Source organism: Lepidochelys olivacea, assembly GCF_965140295.1.
Source record: "Lepidochelys olivacea isolate rLepOli2 genome assembly, chromosome: 2".
Taxonomy (NCBI): Eukaryota; Metazoa; Chordata; order Testudines; family Cheloniidae; genus Lepidochelys; species Lepidochelys olivacea.
This window is the reverse complement of record NC_140412.1, coordinates 194563504-194586834: the sequence shown is the minus strand read 5'-3', so window position 1 is coordinate 194586834 and position 23331 is coordinate 194563504. Positions and strand designations below refer to the sequence as shown.

At 43.8% G+C, this 23331-nt stretch overlaps 1 protein-coding gene across 1 annotated transcript in view; it reads right to left on the bottom strand.

The window, feature by feature from the left end:
- Nucleotides 1-16286: 16286 nt before the first annotated feature.
- ABHD5 (abhydrolase domain containing 5, lysophosphatidic acid acyltransferase) overlaps nucleotides 16287-23331 on the bottom strand; it is a 44148-nt gene continuing 37103 nt past the window's right edge. The window contains exon 7 of the mRNA XM_084618859.1: nucleotides 16287-17642. Coding sequence (XP_084474985.1) covers nucleotides 17553-17642 — 90 coding nt within the window. The 3' untranslated portion in view covers nucleotides 16287-17552. The remainder of the gene's footprint in view (nucleotides 17643-23331) is intronic.

Below are 23331 nucleotides of genomic sequence, written 5' to 3'. Positions count from 1 at the left end.
CCCATTTGTCTGTTGTAATATGCCTTAAGGCCTGCAGGAAATGGGACAGGTGGTCTCCAAAAATTTGCAGCTTGCAAACTTAGAGGTGAGGGAGGAGTTGGGCTTTCGACCAACCTGTCAAAACAGCAATTTTGACAATGATTGGGTACTACTAGCTAAAGGAGGGTGGGAAGAGAAAGTTACTCACTTTGCAGTAACTGAAGTTCTTCGAGTTGTGTGTCCCTGTCGGTGCTCTACTCTAGGTATCGGTGCGTTCCGGCGCCGTTGATCAGAGATTTTCGGTAGCCGTGCCTGGTCGGGACGCACGTGCTCAGTTGGTATCTCCCGTCTTGTTGGAATCTTCCTGAGCACGTGCGTCCCGCACCCTCCTCAGTTCCTTCTCTACCGTGGAGAAATCATACTAGCACTCCAAAGTAGAGGGGAGCAGGGCGGGGAGTGGAGCACCCACAGGGACACACATCTTGAAGAACTTCAGTTACTGCAAGGTGAGTAACTTTCTCTTCTTCTTCGAGTGCTGTCCCTGTGGGTGCTCCACTCTAGGTGAATGTGTAGCAATACTCACTATGGTTGGTGGGACTTTGGAGATGCGGCAGTGAGTACTGTATGGCCTACTATGGTGTCTGCCATGGTATCTTGCGTGATAGCATAGTGTGTTCAGCTGACCATGTAGCCACTCTATATGTCAGGAATGGGTCGTTATGTAAGAAGGCAATGGATGTCAACATAGCTTGAGTGGAATGAATTCTAATGCCTTCGGGCAGTTGAATATTGTGAGTGCGGTAACAGGAGCTGATGCACTCAGAGATCCACTTGGACAGACGTCGTTTAGAGATAGCTGTACCTTTCGATCTTTTGGTAATGGAGACAAAGAGTCGTGGGGACTTACAAAATGGCTTAGTCCTGTCTAAATAAAAGGCGATTGCTCGCCTGACGTCAAGAGTATGCAGGGTTACCTCGTGCAGGGTCTTGTGAGGTTTGGGATAGAAAGTAGGTAAGTATATTGGTTGGTTAAGGTGGAAGGTGGATATGACCTTAGGGAGAAATTTAGGATGTGGTCTCAGAGTGACTTGTCTTTGGAGAAGATTGTGTAGGGAGGATAGGCCATCAGTGTGCTTATTTCTCCTACTCTCCTTGCTGATGTTATTGCTACTAGGAAAGCTACCTTCATTGACATATGAAGAAGCGATGAGGTAGCCAAGGGCTCAAATGGAGGTTTCATGAGACCATGAAGAACGAGGTTAAGATTCCATGTAGCTGCCGTTGGGTAAATTTCAGGGTAGAGATTTTGCAGGCCATGAGAAATCTTTTTATGGTGGGGTAGGTAAAGAGTGAGTAACCTTCTAACAAGTTATGGAAGGTAGTAAGTGCCGGGTGTACTTTGATGGAGTTGAGCAAGAGTCCATCCTGTTTTAATTGCAGAAGGTAGTCCAGGACGTTAGGGAGGGTCACCATATTGGGTGTTAAGTGATTACGTGAGCACCAGAGGGCGAAATGCTTTCACTTCTGAAGGTAAGTTTTATGAGTGGAGTCTTTTCTACTATGCAGGAGGACGTATTGGACTTGCTTTGAACAGGCTAGTTCATGGGTTTGGAACCATGAAGGAACCAGGCTGTCAGGTAGAGCTTTTGGAGCTGGAGGTGAAGGACCAGTCCATTGTCCTGGGAAAGGAGATCTGGCCTGCTGGGGAGAGCTTGTGGATGACGGGAGGACAGGCGCAGCAGGTAAGGATACCGTGTCTGTCTCAGCCAAGCCGGGGCAATAAGTATGACCCGGGCCTTGTTGTCTATGATCTTCCAAAGAACCCTGTGTAGCAGAGGGATTGGTCGGAAGGCGTACAGGAGAGTGGTGTTCCACGGAATGAGGAATGCGTCTCCTACGGATTCAGTCCTGAGTCCTGCTCTGGAGCAAAACAGGCGACATTTTCGATTCTGGGTTGTGGCAAAGAGGTCTATTGACGGGGTGCCCCAGAGGGAGAAGAGCTGAAGTATTGCAGGGTGCAGTTCCCATTCATGTTCTGTCGAGAAGTGCGTCAGCAGTAGTGTTGTGGCAGCCTGGTAGGTAGGAAGGCATGATTTGTATGTGATGTTGTATGCACCAATTCCATAGCGGGATGGCTTCCATGCATAGGGAATGTGATCGGGCTCCCCCTTGTCTGTTGATGTAGAACATAACAGACAACATAGCATGTAAGACCCGAATAGATTTGTTCTTTGTGAGGGGAGAAAGTGAAGGCAAGCTCGTCTCACTGCTCGGAGCTCTAAGAGATTTATGTGTAGGCGCGTCTCTGATGCGGACCACTGACCTTGTGCCCTGTGTCCCCCTAGATGCGCTCCCCAGCCGATTAGGGAAGTGTCCGTGGTGAGCATGAGCATTGGGGATCGTTGCTGGAAGGGTATGCCCGTGCAGAGGTTTTCTGGTCTCGTCCACCATTGTAGGGAAGCTAGAATATTGGGAGGAGGAGTTAGCAGCATCCCTAAGGTGTGTCTGTTGGGGTTGAAGTTGGAGTTGAGCCAGCCCTGAAGACATCTCATGTGTAGCCTGGCGTGCTGGACCATGAAGATGGTGGCTGCCATGTGACCAAGGAGCTGTAGACGGATACTTGCTTGTGTCCTGGGACGAATAGAGAGCATGCGTATAAGCTGTGTGATAGCAAAGAATCTGTGATTTGGGAACAAGGCTCTGCTTTGGATTGAGTCCAGATGAGCTCCAATGAACTCCATCTGTTGTGTAGGTGTCAGGGTGGATTTTGGGAAGTTTATCTGGAGGCCTAGGCCGTGAAAGAGGGAGATGGCGAAATGGGTAGCTTGAAGTGTCTCGCCATAGGAGTTGCCCTTGATGGGGCACTTGTCCAGGTAGGGGAAAAGTGTGACCCCATGTCTGTGGAAGTGAGCCATGACCACAGCTAGAGTCTTGGAAAAGACTCTTGGCGCTGTGGAGAGTCCGAAAGGAAGAACTCTGTATTAAAAATGGTTGTGACCGATTGTGAATCGTAGGAAGTGTCTGTAAGCTGGCTGAATTGATATATGAAAACAAGCATCCTGTAGGTCTAGGGCTGTGAAACAGTCCCCTTGATCCAGTGCACGAATTATTGTGCCCAGTGTGACCATCTTGAATTTTTGTATCCTCACGAATTTGTTCAGTCGGTGTAGGTCTAGTATAGGCCTCCATCCCCCGGTCTTTTTCTGGGTCAGAAAGTAACGGGAGAAGAACCCTTTCCCTCAATGTTGTGCTGGCACAAGTTCCACTGCGCCTAGTTGTAGAAGGTGCGCCACTTCTCCGTGAAGTAAGTGTTCGTGAGAGGGGTCCCTGAAGAGGGATGAGGAATGGGGAAAGGTAGGATATAAATGGGATAGAGTAACCAAACTGAACTATTTAGAGGACCCAGTGGTCCTGAATAATCCACTGCCAGGCATGTTGGAAACTCTGGAGGCAGTGGCCAAATGGCAAGTCAGTGGTGGAATCAAGGGGTGGTCATGCAGACCCTTGTCCAATGTTTCAAAATTGTTTATTCCCCGATGGGTGGGAGGTGGTTGCTTGAGCTTGATTTTGTCTGCGCTTAGGGGGTCTAGCGCGATTACTAGTTATGTCGTATAGTTTGGGTTGAGGCCGATAATACTGTTGTGTGCGTGGTCTTTGGTAGGGTTGGTATCGTTGTCTCCTGGGAAGAGATGGGTGAATGCCCAGAGTGTGCAGTGTCGCTCTAGAATTTTTCATGGTGTGAAGGAGTTCATCGGTTTTTGTGGATGTTTATCAAAGTTTATCAAAGGGGAGGCCCTTCACTTTGATCTGCAGATCTTTAGGGATGCCATATGCACAGAGCCATGAAGATCTGCGCATAACCACAGCAGTTGCAGTAGCACGGGCTGCTGCATCCGCCGTGTCTAGAGATTCTTATAGGGCTGTTGTGGAAATCAGTTGGCCCTCAATCAGGATTGATTTGAAGTCTGCTCTCCTATCCTCTGGAATGTAGGAGGCAAATTCAAAAAGTTTATTGTAATTATTGAAGTCCTAGCTGGCGAGGAGGGCAGAATAGTTCGCAATTCTGAATTGTACAGTGGAGGATGAATAAACCTTGCGACCCAAGAAGTCAAGGCGTTTAAGGTCCTTGTCTTGCGGGGTGGGCCGATATTGTGGCTGTTTCATCCTTTGTGTGACTGCATCCATTACAAGAGAGTTCGGTTGTGGATGAGAAAATAGGATGTCAGCATCCTTAGCAGGAACATAGTATTTACGTTCGGCCTTTTTGCAAGTTGGTAATAAAGAAGCTGGACTTTGCCAGAGAGCGTCAGCTGATTCCAGTAGTGCTTCGTTTATGGGGAGCGCGATCTTTGAGGGCGCAGATGGTTGAAGGATTCTGAGGAGTCTGTGTGGTATCTCCTGAACCTCTTCTAAGGGGATGTCTTGACTAAGTGTCACCTTCCTAAAAACTTCTTGAAATTGTTTACAGTCGTCCACGTTCTGTGGAGGCGGAGAGAAAGAGGGCTCCATCTGGAGCTGATGGAGAGTCAGGGGTCAGTGAGGCAGGATATGGTGCGTAGCTCACGTTCTCAGGAGGGGGTTCAGGTACTCTAGAAGTGGACGGAGCTGGAGATCGAGGCACAGGAGGCAGTGGTTTGGTAGAAGAGGTCTGAGGATGAGTGGTAGGAGGATGTGGCCAAGGGCACCACTGAGGCCAAGGCATAGGGTAGGAGAACCCAGTGCCACCCACGGGGGGAGGTGAAGTAGGGAAACTGAGGCTGGTGGCTGTGAGCCGTGACCTGATGTGGAAGAGGTTCTGGTGGAGGAGGAGAGGCAGGTGGGGAGAATTCTGCCTGCTGCTGTATATCGAGTTTGCTGTCAGTAAAGGTAGCCAGTTCAGGTTGGGAGAGCGGCTGTTCAAAAAAGTGAGCCCTGTGTATCCAGGAGCGGGGAGTTAGGCTCAGGTGGCACTGAGAGGTCACATGGAGTGAGAAACTGTTGCTCCTGCTCCCTGGGCTGTGCTGAGCCTGCTCTGTGCTCTAGTGTGTTATCAAGTGAAAGTGTCAGCGGTGCCGCGGAGAGCTTGGAGGTGCTTGGAGCGCTTGCAGGGGGTCTGCTGCTGGTGCCGGGGTGGGAAGCAGGCTTGGTGACGACGTTGTTCTCGGCACCGGGGTAGAGAACGCTGTCGGCACCGTGTCTATTTTCGGTGCCGAGGGGACTAGTGGTGCGGAAACCTTCCCAGCACTGGAGGTCAGGTCCCTGCTTCTGTGCGAGCCGCGGCTCAGGCGTTAGAAAAGACTGAGGCGCCTGCTTTTGGCACTGTCAGCACAGAGGGTAAGGATCTCGCAGGAGCCCCTTTACCCTTGTTAAAGTCTCTCCTTTGAGACTGTTGTGCTTCTTGCCTCTGCTCCAGAGAGGGTGAAGCCACGCTCCCAACTGGTTCGGATCTGGCTGGGGCGTGTGTGGGACTAGGTTTAACTTTCCCCGGCTCCGAAAGTGGCTGCAGAAATTTTTCTATTAGAAGCATTTTAAGCTGCAGGTCCCTGTCGCGCCGAGCTCTTGACTTGAGGCTCGTAAAGTGGAGGCACTTTACAGGGACGTGAGTTTCCCCAAGGCACTTCACACAACGTGAGTGCCCATCCGGCCGTAGCATGGAGTCTTGACAGGAAACTAAATAACTAAAATTAACTAAAGGAAAGGAAACAACTGGGATGTAACTAACTATTTCTATGTTTTTGTTACTGTTTCCTACAGAGACTAGGGAAGAAAAGTAGCACTGCCCCGAGTCCCATCTTCAGCTGAGGACAGCCGAGAAGGAACTGAGGAGGGTGCGGGACGTACGTGCTCAGGAAGATTCCAACAAGATGGGAGATCCCAGCTGAGCACGTGCATCCCGACCAGGCACTGCTACCGAAAATCTCTGATCAATGGCACTGCGATGCACCGACACCTAGAGTGGAGCACCCACAGGGACAGCACTCAAAGAAGTTCTTTTTCTCTGGAATCTGTATTTTTCTAATGGGTTTGGTGATTCTGTGAAACCCGGAGAAGTGAGCTGGGTCCAATTTCTGGGTAGTTTGAGACCTGCTAACTCTCCTCTTGTTTGTAGGGGCATATATACCCAGAGACCTCAGTATGGCCATGGAATATTTCAGTGTGGGCAGGGACTTGACTGTAGCTCCCAAGAAGAGCTTCTAACCATCAAACAGGAGGTCCTCAACAGTATTCTGAACCTCTTTTGGGAATCCCAACAACTGGAGCCATGACACCCTGTGCATGACAACTGCTGTGGAGATGGATCTAGCAGCAGTGTCCATGGCATGCAAGGATGCTTGGAGAGAGGTTCTGGCTAATAACTGAACCTCCTTATTGATGGCCTGGAAGTGTTTGCTGTGCTCTTGTGGAAGATGTTCAATAAAGGATGCAAACTTTTAATTCATATAGTCATACTTGGCCATGATCACCTGATAGTTTGCAATCTGAAATTGGAGGGTTGCAGATGAGTAGGCCTTCTGCCCCAAAAGGTCTAACCTTTTCTGGTCCTTGTCATAAGGAGAAGATCTGGAGTAATGCCATCTACCCTGTTTGTTTATGGCATCCACCACCAAGGAAGTGGGGGAGGGGGGAAAAAATTCTGAGGCCCTTGGGGGAACATAATATTCTTATCAGCCTGTTTACAAGTTGGCAGTATAATGGCAGGAATTTGCTGCACAGTGTTTGCTGGATCCAGGAGAGCTTCATTAATGAGTAGCGCAACCCAGGTGAGTGTTGCTGACAGCAAGATGTCCAGGACCTTGTGATGTGAGTCTTTAACCTCCTCAAGAGACTTCTGGCAGGACTCCACCACCCTCCTCACAAGATCCTGGAATTGATGAAAATAATTGGCCATTTATGTGGTGGAGGCATGACTGCCTTGTATGGAGACAAAGATGAATTAGGGGTTTGAAGGGTAGGCTCCTGTTCCTCAAAGCCCTCCTCATGTTGGAGAAGATTGTGTAACCCTAGTTTCCTGGTGCAGCTGAGCCAGTGGTCTGCCAATTTGTGCCTATATACCTCACAAGGATCCCAGTGTGGCTATCGAGGAGGGCCTATATAGAAGAGGGGTGGTACCCAGGACTGATCCCACCATCCCTGATGTGGTTGAGGGTCTTTGTCAAAGTACGGATTCCTGTAATGATGCAAAGGAAACCGTGCACTGATAAGGAGATGTTTGAATGTCTCCCTCAATGTACTACATTGGGGAGCCCCAACAGAAAACGGTGGAGAATCCCATGGTACCGGGAAGCACTGGTAATCAGGAGACTAGGGTGTCAGTACCAAGAATCCTTTGGCACCCAATAAGCAGTGGGGCCTCTGGCTCATCTAACACTGACGAGTCCCTGAACTAATGGAATTCCTGCAGTACTGAGTGGGTCGATACCAATGAGGCAGTTGACTTAGGCTGGACCATTGGTTTGGAGCACACAGGCACCACGACCAAACATGGGTGCTTCGATTTTGATGGAGCTGAGTGGGAAGATACTACTGCTAAGTGCTGATCTGGAGGTGGATGGTACTGGGGCTCTGCCGTGGCCGTGTTTCTCCTAAGTGGTCTGGGATCTCCCTCTTCCATTGGTACCAGAGGAAGTGTCTTTTGCCTCCATGGTACCAAGCTGAGAGGTCGAGGCCTACATCATCACAGACCTAGCAGAAGATTGGGACTTCTTGGGAGGTGGCTCTTTGTGGTGGGAGATCAAGCTCCTCTTCTTCCGAAACTTCCCTGAGTCCTCTGATATTTTCCCTTTCTTAGATGAGATCTAAGCTGAAGTCAGATGTACAGCAGGGTCTCCTGACTCAGAAGCAGGTTGAAGCAAGCGTTCAGCAGCAGCAGTTTAGTCTTCAGATTCTTCCAAATTCTAGATTTTAGAGCCAGACAAAAGCTACACTTTTGGGAAACAGGGTACTGTCCCAAGCAACGGATACACTTCAGAGTGAACATCGCTGATTGGAGTAGCCTTCAGACAAGAGAGGCAGAGTTTGAAACCTGGCAAGCCAGGCACACCCAGCCAGGCCAAATAAGCTCCCCAGAAAAAATGGGGGAGAAAAAAGGGAGTAAGGAAAAACTGAAACCTCTCCCAACTAACACTAAACTAACTAAACAACAATTACAAAACACACTGAGGCATGCATGAGGTGGACATGCTAGAGCACTGTCTCAGTCAGAGGCAGCAGAGAAGGACCTAAGGGAGGTTTGCCCGCGCAGCCCTATGTACTCTTGGAGTATGGCATGGGGGTTGTACATAGAGCATAGGCCAAATGGACACTAATGGAAAATCTCTGATCAAAGGCTCGAGAGGCACATGCGCACTTGAAGTGGAGCATCCATAGGGCCCCTAGTTGAAGAATTATTAGTGCCTCCTCAGAATACCGATCCACTCCATCCAGTGTCCCATCTCCAGTTGTGGCCAATCTCTGATGCTTTAGTGAGAGATAAAAAAAAGGCAGGTGTGTGTAAATTCCTTCCTGACCCCTACTGAAGCCCCACAGCATGAGATTTTAGGAACATAAATCTTGAACCAGAAGGGACCCTCAAGGCTATTGTGCCTAGCCCCCACATCAGTGCCGGCAATCCTATCATACAATCCCATATATTCATCAAGTTCTCTCTTAAAACTAATTAGTTGTTTACCCCCAAAATACTAATCTGATACAAGTCTTTTTAGTTTGTGAAACCTGACATGCACGAGACAAGAGTGGGCATGCCAAATTTTCACACTGCTTTGTATATAGAACTAGTATCGCAACTGGTAGTTTTTATATTGTGTAGTTTTTCCCTATCCACGTTCCAATGGTTAATTACCCTCACTGTCAAAAATTTACACCTTATTTCCATTCTGAATTTATCTAGCTTCACCTTCCAGCCATTGGATTATGTTATACCTTTCTCTGCTAGATTTAGACTGAAGCCTAAATTGCCGGATTAAATAGAGCCTATTTGTTCCACATGTAGATACTTATAGACTGTAATGAAGTTACCCCTTAACTTTCTCTTTAAGCTAAATAGACTGAGCTGTTTGAATCTATCACTATAAGACATGTTTTCCAATCCTTTAATCATTCCTGTGGCTCTTCTCTCCAATTTATTAACATCCTTCTTGAATTGTGGGCACCAGAACTGGACACAATATTGCAGCAGCAGTCGCACCAGTGCCAAATAGAGGTAAAATAACCTCTATTCCTGCTTGAGATTCTATTTGTGCATCCCTGCCTCAGCCAAGTCTGAACCAGTTCTTGAAGCTAACAATGCTTTTTTCTGTTCCCATTTGCTTCTCTCTCATCTCTAGTTCCTGTTATGCCTTATTTCTATATTCTCCTTCCCTTTATTTCTCTCTGCTCTTCTCACCCATCCATCCAGTTCCTTGCTTGTGAAACTGTAGTAAAGCCTCACCCACTTTTTATTTATAGCCACTATCCCAAAAAGTAGTAGCAGAGCACTACTCTAGTCTGTTCTGACCTCACTATACCCACTAATATCTTGGGTCGTGGATAACTCTCTCCACTTAGCTTTACAGAAGTTGTAGTGTGAGCCCAGTTTCACCTACAGCAGTGATTCTTAAACCTTCATAGCATGGGCCATTGAACATCAATCCATTCATAGATCAAAAGTGGTCCACAGGATAGAAACTTTGTGGCAATTTATGTGCAGGACTACATGAAAAATATTAGTATAGACTAAAGAAAAACTGAAAATAAACTCACTAATGTAGCTCATGTGGCTCCAGAGGTTAGTAAAAATGTCTGTCACGACTATATATTATGGTGCAGTCTCATTCAATAGCCACTGTTGAAGCTGCGTACATACAAAGACTTTAATTAATTGGTATTTGGGTCAGAAGCTTATGTATAGTTCTCTCTACTTCCCTGTGGAAAATCAGTTTAGTTCTTGGTCCTGTAATCTTGCTCCATGGCTAGTCTATTCTTTCTCCAACTGACTGAGAAGTGATTCTGACTCCAAAAGAAGGACTGGTCACAACTTTTGAACGAATCCAGGGGGGAAAGATGTGAATCTGAGATAGCACAGATTACCATCCAACACATTGTAGTTCATACATGTTTAATAAAGGTACTCATACTAAAAGACGACTGTTCTATAAATCTAATTTGATAAGTGAATACGCCATTGTAGGGTCTAATCTCTTTTAGTACACTCAGGAAAAATGTATTTAACAGCTAACTATGAAGCTAAACAACACTAGCCTCTCACTTCTGGAGGTTCAAATTTTGATTGGTACAAGTGAAATAGACTTTTTGTACATTTATTTGCCCACACTGTAAATCCAGACAAGTTTCATACTCTTCAATTTAACTTGTACTTGAAAAGTCAGTTACACTTTTTTGGCAGGAGACAGCAGTGAGTGCTTCAGTCTGGGAGACCATCACATGACATTTCAGTTTATGTACCTTAGTTATAACCATTCACTCTAACCTTGTAAAACAGAGTTTATAATACAAATGTTGGCATAGTTCTAACTACAGTGGAACAAGGAGTTTTAATCTAATTTAATCTATTTGGATCCATTTCTATGCTCAGTACATACCAAGTCACATACTTATGTTCCATTTCATGATCAGAAACAAGCTGCTGCTTTACTGAAATTTTTGTAAGTGGTCCATACTATGCAGTGTTATAGAAAAATAAATTACTTCTCCAAAATATCACACTTGGGGTTCAAGATTAAGTAGATGTGCTTCAATAAGCAAGAAAAATGAAGTAGATCATGCAAACAAAACATTAGTAAGTTACTGTAATAAAATGTATCATGTCAATCTTTGAAGGTAGAAAGTGTTCTGGAGATTGTCTCTAAATCTTAGTTTTATCAGATTAATACTTTGGATTACTTTTGTTACTATATACCCTGGCATCTATAAGCAGTCTGTGTTAATTTTGATGCTATTACAGGAGAAAAGTCTGTGTTTGTCCCTGTGGTGCCTGTGCTACTTTAAAGCACTTATAAAAATAGCATAATCACAGCACAGTACAGTATCCACACACAGCATACTTAAAGATACTGCAAAACATCTACTCAAGATATTGAAGCAAAGTCTATTTTTGAAGGAGGTGAGCTTCACACTTTGTAAGGGGACTATAGAGTAACTCATTACAAGTGTTTTAGCTCCTAATCATCCAAAATATGAGCTATTCATAATCTAAACAGCCTTTCTTTAAGGTTCATATTACAGTACTTTAATAGATTATGTTGTACTGTCTCAATGTGTGATAAGATATTATCAGAATAGGAGGACTTGTGGCACCTTAGAGACTAACCAATTTATTTGAGCATAAGCTTTTGTGAGCTACAGCTCACTTCATCGGATGCATACTGTGGAAACTGCAGAAGACATTATATACACAGAGACCATGAAACAATACCTCCTCCCATCCCACTCTCCTGCTGGTAATAGCTTATCTAAAGTGACCACTCTCCTTACAATGTGTATGATAATCAAGGTGGGCCATTTCCAGCACAAATCCAGAGTTTAACAAGAACCTCTGGGGGGAGGAGAAGGGGGTTGGAAAATAAGGGGAAATAGGTTACCTTGCATAATGACTTAGCCATTTCCACACAACCTATCCTGAAGGATGACCCAACACTCTCACAAATCTTGGGACACAGGCCAGTCCCTGCCTACAGACAGCCCCCCAACCTGAAGCAAATACTCACCAGCAACCACATACCACACAACAGAACCACTAACCCAGGAACCTATCCTTGCAACAAAGCCCGTTGCCAACTGGGCCCACATATCTATTTAGGGGACACCATCACAGGGCCTAATAACATCAGCCACACTATCAGAGGCTCGTTCACCTGCACATCCACCAATGTGATATATGCCATCATGTGCCAGCAATGCCCCTCTGCCATGTACATTGGTCAAACTGGACAGTCTCTACGTAAAAGAATAAATTGACACAAATCAGATGTCAAGAATTATAACATTCATAAACCAGTCGGAGAACACTTCAATCTCTCTGGTCACACGATTACAGACATGAAAGTTGCAATATTACAACAGAACAACTTCAAATCCAGACTCCAGTGAGAAACTGCTGATTTGGAATTCATTTGCAAATTGGATACAATTAACTTAGGCTTGAATAGAGACTGGGAGTTAATTGTATCCAATTTGCAAATGAATTCCAATTCAGCAGTCTGTCGCTGGAGTCTGGATTTGAAGTTTTTCTGTTGTAATATCGCAACTTTCATGTCTGTAATCGCGTGACCAGAGAGACTGAAGTGTTCTCCGACTGGTTTATGAATGTTATAATTCTTGACATCTGATTTGTGTCCATTTATTCTTTTACGTAGAGACTGTCCAGTTTGACATGTACATGGCAGAGGGGCATTGCTGGCACATGATGGCATATATCACATTGATGGATGTGCAGGTGAACGAGCCTCTGATAGTGTGGCTGATGTTATTAGGCCCTGTGATGGTGTCCCCTGAATAGATATGTGGGCCCAGTTGGCAACGGGCTTTGTTGCAAGGATAGGTTCCTGGGTTAGTGGTTCTGTTGTGTGGTATGTGGTTGCTGGTGAGTATTTGCTTCAGGTTGGGGGGCTGTCTGTAGGCAAGGACTGGCCTGTGTCCCAAGATTTGTGAGAGTGTTGGGTCATCCTTCAGGATAGGTTGTGTGGGAATGGCTAAGTCATTATGCAAGGTAACCTATTTCCCCTTGTTTTCCACACACACACACCCCCACACTCCTTCCTCAGACGTTCTTGTTAAATCCTGGATTTGTGCTGGAAATGGCCCACCTTGATTATCATACACATTGTAAGGAGAGTGGTCACTTTAGATAAGCTATTACCAGCAGGAGAGTGGGGTGGGGGAAGATACGTTTTCATGCTTTGTGTGTATAAAAAGATCTTCTACACTTTCCACAGTATTCATCCGATGAAGTGAGCTGTAGCTCACGAAAGCTTATGCTCAAATAAATTGGTTAGTCTCTAAGGTGCCACAAGTACTCCTTTTCTTTTTGCAAATACAGACTAACACGGCTGTTACTCTGAAACATATCATCAGAATATGATTACATTCAAAACTGCAGTATTAACCTTCAGGAGGAGGAGGAGAGCTAACATTTCCTTTCATTTAACAAACAACACACACAAACAAAAACTTTTTCTTTGTATGCATAGCCAAAGTTCTGGAACCTTTCAGTTACCTGTTAACCTATACTCAAGTCTCCAGTTCAGCACAAAGTAATGCTAAGAAGTTTGAGACGTGTAAAAAATTAACACATCCTATACATTTCCTCTTTACACATTTTTGGATGGCTTAGCTCAATTTCTGTAATTAACCTCTGGAAATCAAAAGTAGTCACACAAGTATCTTTAGAAAAGCAACTGCCAATAGAAATATTCTTAGCAGAAAACACACACAAGCATTTAATGCAATTTTTTTTTAATAGTGCAAAACTTACATAAACAGTGATTTTTACTAGCACAGTGAGTTGGAAAAACAAGAGCTATTTAGAGAAATTTTCATGTTTGGCATAGAACTTTTCTCCCCTTCCTTACATCCTTAGATGTGACGAACTGGAGCTCCCTACATTAATGCTATCTGAAAGTATTAACAATGTAAAAAGAAAAGGAGTACTTGTGGCACCTTAGAGACTAACCAATTTATTTGAGCATAAGCTTTTGTGAGCTACAGCTCACTTCATCGGATGCATACTGTGGAAACTGCAGAAGACATTATATACACAGAGACCATGAAACAATACCTCCTCCCATCCCACTCTCCTGCTGGTAATAGCTTATCTAAAGTGATCACTCTCCTTACAATGTGTATGATAATCAAGTTGGGCCATTTCCAGCATAAATCCAAGTTTAACCAGAACGTCTGGGGTGGGTGGGGTAGGAAAAAACAAGGGGAAATAGGCTACCTTGCATAATGATTTAGCCACTCCCAGTCTCTATTTAAGCCTAAATTAATAGTATTCAATTTGCAAATGAATTCCAATTCAGCAGTTTCTCACTGGAGTCTGGATTTGAAGTTTTTTTGTTGTAAGATAGCGACCTTCATGTCTGTAATTGCCTGACCAGAGAGATTGAAGTATTCTCCGACTGGTTTATGAATGTTATAATTCTTGACATCTGATTTGTGTCCATTTATTCTTTTACATAGAGACTGTCCAGTTTGACCAATGTACATGGCAGAGGGGCATTGCTGGCACATGATGGCATATATCACATTGGTGGATGTGCAGGTGAACGAGCCTCTGATAGTGTGGCTGATGTTATTAGGCCCTGTGATGGTGTCCCCTAAATAGATATGTGGGCCCAGTTGGCAACGGGCTTTGTTGCAAGGATAGGTTCCTGGGTTAGTGGTTCTGTTGTGTGGTATGTGGTTGCTGGTGAGTATTTGCTTCAGGTTGGGGGGTTGTCTGTAGGCAAGGACTGGCCTGTGTCCCAAGATTTGTGAGTGTTGGGTCATCCTTCAGGATAGGTTGTAGATCCTTGATAATGCGTTGGAGGGGTTTTAGTTGGGGGCTGAAGGTGACGGCTAGTGGCGTTCTGTTATTTTCTTTGTTAGGCCTGTCCTGTAGTAGGTGACTTCTGGGAACTCTTCTGGCTCTATCAATGTTTCTTCACTTCTGCAGGTGGGTATTGTAGTTGTAAGAATGCTTGATAGAGATCTTGTAGGTGTTTGTCTCTGTCTGAGGGGTTGGAGCAAATGCAGTTGTATCGCAGAGCTTGGCTGTAGACGATGGATCGTGTGGTGTGGTCAGGGTGAAAGCTGGAGGCATGTAGGTAGGAATAGCGGTCAGTAGGTTTCCGGTATAGGGTGGTGTTTATGTGACCACTGTTTATTAGCACTGTAGTGTCCAGGAAGTGGATCTCTTGTGTGGACTGGACCAGGCTGAGGTTGATGGTGGGATGGAAATTGTTGAAATCATGGTGGAATTCCTCAAGGGCTTCTTTTCCATGGGTCCAGATGATGAAGATGTCATCAATATAGCGCAAGTAGAGTAGGAGCGTTAGGGGACGAGAGCTGAGGAAGCATTGTTCTAATTCAGCCATAAAAATGTTGGCATACTGTGGGGCCATGCGGGTACCCATAGCAGTGCCACTGATCTGAAGGTATACATTGTCCCCAAATGTAAAATAGTTATGGGTAAGGACAAAGTCACAAAGTTCAGCCACCAGGTTAGCCGTGACATTATCGGGGATAGTGTTCTTGATGGCTTATAGTCCATCTTTGTGTGGAATGTTGGTGTAGAGGGCTTCTACATCCATAGTGGCCAGGATGGTGTTATCAGGAAGATCACCGATGGATTGTAGTTTCCTCAGGAAGTCAGTGGTGTCTCGAAGGTAGCTGAGAGTGCTGGTAGCGTAGGGCCTGAGGAGGGAGTCTACATAGCCAGACAATCCTGCTGTCAGGAAATGGCCCACCTTGATTATCATACACATTGTAAGGAGAGTGATCACTTTAGATAAGCTATTACCAGCAGGAGAGTGGGATGGGAGGAGGTATTGTTTCATGGTCTCTGTGTATATAATGTCTTCTGCAGTTTCCACAGTATGCATCCGATGAAGTGAGCTGTAGCTCACGAAAGCTTATGCTCAAATAAATTGGTTAGTCTCTAAGGTGCCATAAGTACTCCTTTTCTTTTTGCGAATACAGACTAACACGGCTGTTACTCTGAAACCTATTAACAATGTGTTCCACCTTTTACTGGTTAGAAAAGAGACACCATACATTTTGGTGTCACTTTCTGTATGTAACTCAAAATGTTCAGCTGAGTTCAGTTTATCAATGCAAATTAGACTGATAATTATGGAAAAAAAACTATTCACCAACAAGGCATTCATTAACCAATCAGTCATGCTGCCAATTTATGACCTATGTACAAAAATGTATGTGATGTTCTGTATCTCCATTTTGAACATCGAATTTTAGAAAATATTGTTCTGTTTTATATAAATCTGGATTTGCTAATTAAAGATGCAATTTACTAATTCATTGCAATTAAATAATTTAGATGTATAATAAGTACCACCAGTCAAGGCAATCACAAGGACTGCTTGATGTTTTCATAGCACCATGTAAGTAAAATAAGAAGAAAGACTGTGCTCTACTGGAATACAATCTATGAGAAAATTTGTTACATGTAATCATAATATGGAAAGCAAAGATATCCAGAAATTCTTTTTAAACCTTTAGAAGGTGATAACATTAAATATTTTATATAAAGGAGCAAGATACTTTCAGTAGTTATTCCAACAATCAAATGGAAACGTAAACTTGCTTTTTTTTAAAAATAAAACCACCACATAATTTGGCTTTAAAGTGTCAAAGTACTTTGTTCAATGTATTTTACTAAGCACCTGAAAACTAATGTCAAACTACACTTTTGTAAAGATCCAGAGAATAGATTTGCTCCAATTGTGAAATACTGAATTGGTCAAACACTTAAGAAGGAATTCCCAAAACAAGCTACTGTTTATTTCATTGATACTATTTATTCCAGTAATATCCATTCCTATAAGGATGCCACTAAGATCCAATATTCTGTTGCATTTCCAATTAGACTAGTTTCAGTATTCTAAAAATTTGTATTTGTGAGAAAATGGCAGGCTTAATATCAAAAGCAAAAGATCAGGATTAATCTCATTAGTCAGACAGCTATTTCCTGGCATTAATCAAAATGGGCAATTCTAAAACCAATAGATTTGGGCTGGCAACAGACCTTACGATAATTGTATCAACATAAAAATAGGTTGTGCAACTAGCAGGCAACTTCTGTATTTTAAGTCATTAAATTCAAAACATATTTTATCTGTAATGGAAGCATGAGTGTCAGCAACACCATTGTCTCTTAAAACTGAAGCTTCCTAGGAGATTAGACACATGGAAGAATGTCTTGTGAAGTATATAATAGAATCCAATAGGCAAAAAAGTACTGTAAGCTTCAATGCACCTTATTTCCAATGACAAGCTGTGCTAATTATTTTGGCCCTGACACTCTCCAGACACCTGCTTCATAATCTGTCATCATGCCAAAATAAAACGTTAAAATATTGTACATAAAGTCTTGGGATCGAAAGAGAAGAAATATATTAATTTCACATTCTTACTATGAATGCATTGGCCTACCAAGTATGAATGTTTATAAAGTGACCAAGTCATATCTTTATACAGTATATTATTTATATAGTGGCTTAGTATAGACATTCTTATGGTAGATTTAGAATGCAACATAATTTAAAGTGTTCAAAATTTTGCAAATTTCAATCAATTCAATTTTTTCCCCAGTTTAAAAACTATTAGTTATTTCTATTTTCACTATATCAGACAGGCAAACAACATCTCTAAATATTTAAAGACAAGTCTTAAAGTAAACTGTACAAGGTTTCCATTTAAAATATACCCTACTCAAAAGGCACGAAGTAGTTTAAGTGTGCAGGTGACTTCTTGGAAGAAACTGTGTGCAAACAGAGCCTGCTCCACTAGCTCTGCATTCTTTAAATTTTTGTAATGTTCTACAAAGTATTGCTAGTAAACTGTATGTATGATCAGACTTTATAAAGAGCTGAATTCAGTCAGTCCACAGAATCACATATCTCTTTTACTTTCTGATTGAAGTCTTCAGGTTGATCAGCATACACATAATGACCAGCACCAAGGATAGCCTGGGAGGAGGAAGTAGAAAAAAGAGAAGTCAGAATAACAAGAACATCAACAAATCCTGAAACACTAGGACATAGGAAAAACATACATTAGGAAAAATAAAAATAAATACATATCCAAACCTTCACACATAATCATGTGTCTGTTATTACATAGTGAGAAGGACATACTCTTCCCCCATGTCTGGTCATACTGCAAGTTCCTTTGGTCACCCTGAACAAAAACACCATGCCAGGATTTCCAAACAGGCTTTTACACCTAAATCAGAAACCTGATTTTTAAAAGGACTGCGATCAATGAGAGCTGGTAGGTGCTCATTACTTTGGAAAATTTCTAACACTTACTTAAGACATCTAAATGTGGATGTAGAAGCTTATAAAACTTTAGGTTCCTTTATTTTAAATCTTGGCGCCAGCTCCTGTACATTACATTACAAGTGCTAATATTAAAACCAGACAAATCTAACAAGTGTTAGAATGTGCATTAGATGAGAACATTGATTAAAAAACTGACAACTGTGACAGACCCAGACCAGTGGGGTACAGGAGTCTGGTCGAAGGCAAATATACTGGCCATTGGATAAACAGTTTTCTGTTCCTTGAGTGACCAGAGCACGGGCTGCCCTAGAGCAATCAGGAACCTGCTAGAACCAATTAAGACAGGCAAGCTAATTAAGACACCTGGAGCCAATTAAGAACTTTCTAGAATCAATTATGGCAGGCAGGCTAATCTGGACACCTGGTTTAAAAAGGACCTCCCATCAGTTAGTAGGGGGGGGTGCACAAGGAGTGAGAATGTTTGCTGCTGGAGGACTGAAGAGGTCAAGCGTGATCAGGCTTCAGGAGGAAGATCCTGCAGTGAGGATAAAGAAGGTACTGGGAGAAGGCCATGGGGAAGTAGCCCAGGTAGTTGTAGCTGGGACTCAGCTGATACAGGGAACATTGTAGACAGCTCTATCCACAAGGCCCTGGGCTGGAACCTGGGATAGAGGGTGGGCCCGGGTTCTCCCCCATCCCCGCCAACTCCTGATTGGACACAGGAGGAGTTGACCTGGTCTGTGAGAAACACCAGAAGGGAAGGTCTAAATTGGAAAGGGATCTGGCCTGGCCCCGACCCACTAGGTGGGACAGTTCTCTGTTCCCCCATGTGGCCAGTGATGAGGTTAGCTGAGTGGATGGCAGGTTTGAGCCACTAGCAAAAGTGGCCAAACTGAGGGCTGCAGTGAATCTCTGAGGCAAACAAATCCGCCAATAAGCACAGGACCCACCAAGGCAGAGGAAGAACTTTCTCACACAGCCTATTGCACTCAATCCATATTGATTCAGCTGTGAGACTGGCTTCCAGCATGAGGAGGTAACAAGCAACTGCAAAGGAGGTGCAAACTTTCTTCCTATTTCACCCTCAGTTTATTCTTTCTATTGAGGAACCATTATTACATAGGAATAAACAAAAGGAAAAAAGAGAGTAAAACTACTGTTTATTCAATAACTTGCTTTAATGCCAAAAACGTTTAAGTGGAAGTGAGCCTCTGCAAACCAACTTGAAATTGTGCTTTACATGTTAAGCTTTCTACCAAAATGCAGCTCCAACTCTCCCAAAAAAATCTGGACAATGGTTCTTTGGCTCCTTCCCATCTAAACACAGAATGTCTGAATGTTTTTCATCTCATATGAAATGTATGCTCTGGGAAAGACTGAAAGAGCACGACCATAGATGATTAAGAACTGACTGAGGGCTTTAATTGCTGAGGATTTTCTAGACTGTGGCAGCAGCTTGTTTGTCATTTCAACTCTCTAAATTAACTTCTATGATAATCAGGGAAAAAAGTAAAGTCAGATGCTGAAAATCACATCTGCTGGCACCCTCCTGAATAGAGAATTTTACTAAAAAGATATAACTAAGGGCCACTGCAACTACACCTGATACTTCTGTAATTTAGTTCTCTCCATGCCCAGACTGGTAAAGCAGGCCATTTTACAGTACTCTATGGGAAAGGCACCTGAACAATTTGTACTTAATTTTATACCGAGGCATTATCCCCTTTTGAGCTCACCTTCCCTGAAATTACAATTCACTTGCACTTCGGAGGGACAATTACTGTTTTGGATTACTAACTCTCTAGGAATTGAGAAAAGTTACCTTAAGAGAAGAGAAATACTAGGAAGCTAAGAAACAGTCACAAAATAAAATGTAATTAGAAATAACAAGATCTAGTTAGATATTAGAATAAACATTGCTGGGGAGACACTTTACTACCTAAAGGGAGACATTGGAAGAAGCCTCTCTGTCACCCTAAAGGATGCCTTTCAGTGTCCCCATTTTTCTTTCCGTGTTGCATTTGCCTTTTATAACCCACATCTTGGCTGACAAAATGTTAAGCTGAATTAGAATAGGACATTAAATTAGCCCTCCTGTCCCTCAGACCAGATTGGTTATACCTGTTTGCATGACTCACGCATGTCCTACCCTTCTACTCCCCACTCCCTAACAGTAACTTCTGTTATAGGAAGTCTGCTTGTTAAGCCATAACAGATCACTTTTGATAAATATATTTTTATTCGCAAACATGTCACTACTTCAGGAAGAGCAGAAGTGCTCTTTAGAAGGATCTGACTTTCCCTAATCCTCCTATACTGTATTGGGCGGTATTTATGAGTGAATTATAGAATCAGGAAATTAAGAGAGAAAAATCTCATCTTGTCCACACTCCCTTCTTTGTATACCTACTTCTGATACACGTGCATAGTCATTACAATCTTTTGTTCAACTTCATGACCTACAATATATTATGTCTAGAACATGTTTGGGCAAGTTACTGGTCAGTCACATCCGGAAGACCACACAACAGTAATACGATATCCAGCATATTCTAAGATCTGACCAACTCATAAAAGTAACTCGTACATCCATATTCAACAGTCACAGCTGTCTAGTATGATTCTGAATATCAATGATAATAGTAAATTTCATTTAGTTCATTAGAAAAGTGGCCTCTCTGTGTGTGTAAATATTAATCTAGGATGTAAGCACACACATCTGAAAGAGTAGCTCTCCTCACATATATAAGTAAAGCCACATTGGCTGGAATGATAAAATTCAATATTTCTGCAATGATTCAGATGAGGGCACTTCCAAAACTTCAGAAGAAAACAGTTACCACTTATAAAAAACGTTCGCACTACACAAAATGATTGGAACAATTTATCACACTGAAGATTCCTTGATTAAGTAGTATGTAAATTTAGACTGTAGGTATTTTTTCTTTACAAAACACATTTCATTAGAACACTGTAGAGTTCATGCTTTTTAGAGAGGAAAAATGACCCTATGGTTAAGTACCTGGATTGGAAATTAGGAAGAAATGTGGCTCAGTTCTGAATGCCACAACCAAACTTCCTTTTGACTTGAGCCCAAGTTCCCCCACATGAAAAAAATGGAGATGAAGAGTTATTGACCTTTCTGTAACTGTCTGTGTTGCACATATCCATTCAAATGTAGGTGTGTGCGCGCCCCAAGCACAGTTACTGGAAATTTTTCCCTTAGTGGTATCCGTTGGGTTGGCTCTAACACCCTCTGGTATCCGGTGCTCAAAGTGCTGGTAATAAGGGGCCCTGCCCTCCTTCAGTTTTTTCTTGCCAACTGCCTCTTAAGAGGGGAGTGAGGGTGGGTTTTGGAATGGACATGTGCAACAGATCTTGAAAAACAAGTTAGTTACAGGAAGGTTAGGAACAGTTTTTTCATCTTTGAGTGCTTTCACATGTCCGTTCCAATGTAGGTGACACACAAACAGTTGTCCTGTAGGGGGGTTTGGAAATCAAGGGCAGGCTGACTGTAACACAGCCCAGCCAAAACTGGCATTGCCTCAAGCCTGTTGTGTAATGACACAGTACATTGTGAAGGTATGAACCGATGACCAGGTTGCCGCCTTGCAGATGTCCTGAATTGGAATGTGCTAAAAAAAGCAGCAGAAGAGGCTTGCAAACTTGTAGAGTGAGCTATTAAGTTAGCTGGGGGCGAAATGTTCGTGAGGGTGTAACATGCCTTGATACACAAAGTGATCCACGATAAGATTTGCTGTGCAGAAATGGGGAGACCTTTCATCCTTTCTGCTATTGCTATGAACAGCTGAATGTATCTGCAGAATGGTTTGGTACTTTGTATTGTAGAAGGCCAGAGCACACACAACATCTAATGAGTGGAGGTGCTGTTCCTCCCTGCTCTCATGTGGTTTAGGGTAAAACACTGGCAGGAAAACTGTTTGACTCCAATGAAACTGTGATACAACTTTCAGAACGAACGATGGGTGCTGTCGCAGATGGGTTGTGTCCTTAAAAAAGACTGTATGGGGGCTCTGAAGTGAGAGCTCATTTTTAGGAAACCTATCTGACTGAAGCAATGGCCACCAGGAAGGCTACTTTCCAAAAGAGGCGTAACAGCGAGAATGTTGCCAGTGGTTCCAATGGGGGTCCCATGAGTTTTGACAGGACTTGGTTTAGGTCCCACGGGGGGTGGGATATCTAACTTGGAGGAATACCATCTCCAGGCCTTTGAGGAACCAGACTACTATGTCATGTGAAAAGATAGAACAGTTGTCGATCTTGGGATGGAAGGCAGAGATGGCCGCTAGATGAAACTTTACTGAGGAAAAGGCTAGCCCTTGCTGTCTTAGCGACAGCAGGTAGTCTAGAATGAGATGCAGAGAAAACTGCAGAGGCAGTTGTGAACACTAGCTGGAGAACCTCTTCCATTTGGACAGGTAGATAGCTCTGGTGGAAGGCTTTCTACCGCTCATTAGGACCTTGCGGACTTGCTCCGAGCAAACTTGCTCTTCTGGATTCAGCCATGGAGCTTCCAGTCATCCAGGTGCAGCGACATGAGGGTTTGAGTGCAACAGTCGACCATGATCCTGGGATATTATGCCTGTGTGCGACAGGGGTTGCAGGGTTGTCTCCATGGACATACCTAGTAGGATAAATAACCAGTGCTGCCAGGGCCATGAGGATAACCCACGCTCCGTCCCACTTGATCTTCATCAGAAACTAGTGGATCAACTGGATAGGAGGGACAGCACAGTACAGGTGCCTTGTCATGGTAACAGGAACGCATCTCTGAGAGACCCCAGGTTGTGGCCCCTCAGGAAACAGAACTGATGGCATTACCTGTTGGATCAGGTGGCAAACAGGTCTATAAGGGGAGTCCCCCGCCATCAGAAGATGTCCCTTACAATGTCTGGATGGAGAAACCATTCATGGTGAGAGGAGAGAGACTAGCTGAGGTGATCTGCTAGCTGGTTCTGAGTCCCAGGAAGATAGGATGCTTCTAGAGTGATGTCGTGATCGATGCAGAGTACCCACAGGCAGAATGCTTCCTGGTACAGGGGGAAGAACATGCATCACTCTATCTGTTTATGTAGATCATAGCCATTGTATTGTCCGTGAGCACTGAAAGAGATTTGCCTGTCAAGTCAGGTAGAAATGCCTGGCATGCTAGACATACTGCCCTGAATTCCCTGACATTGATCTGCAAGGAGAGCTCTTCTTGGGCCCAAAGGCTTTGGGTTCTGATGGGTCTTAAGTGGGCTGCCCAATGGAGGGCTGATGTGTCACATTCTAGGGACAGGGATGGGTGAGGTCTTGAGAAGGGTATCCTTGCGCATACCATGGGGCTGTCCAGTCACCATTGTCCAGTCAC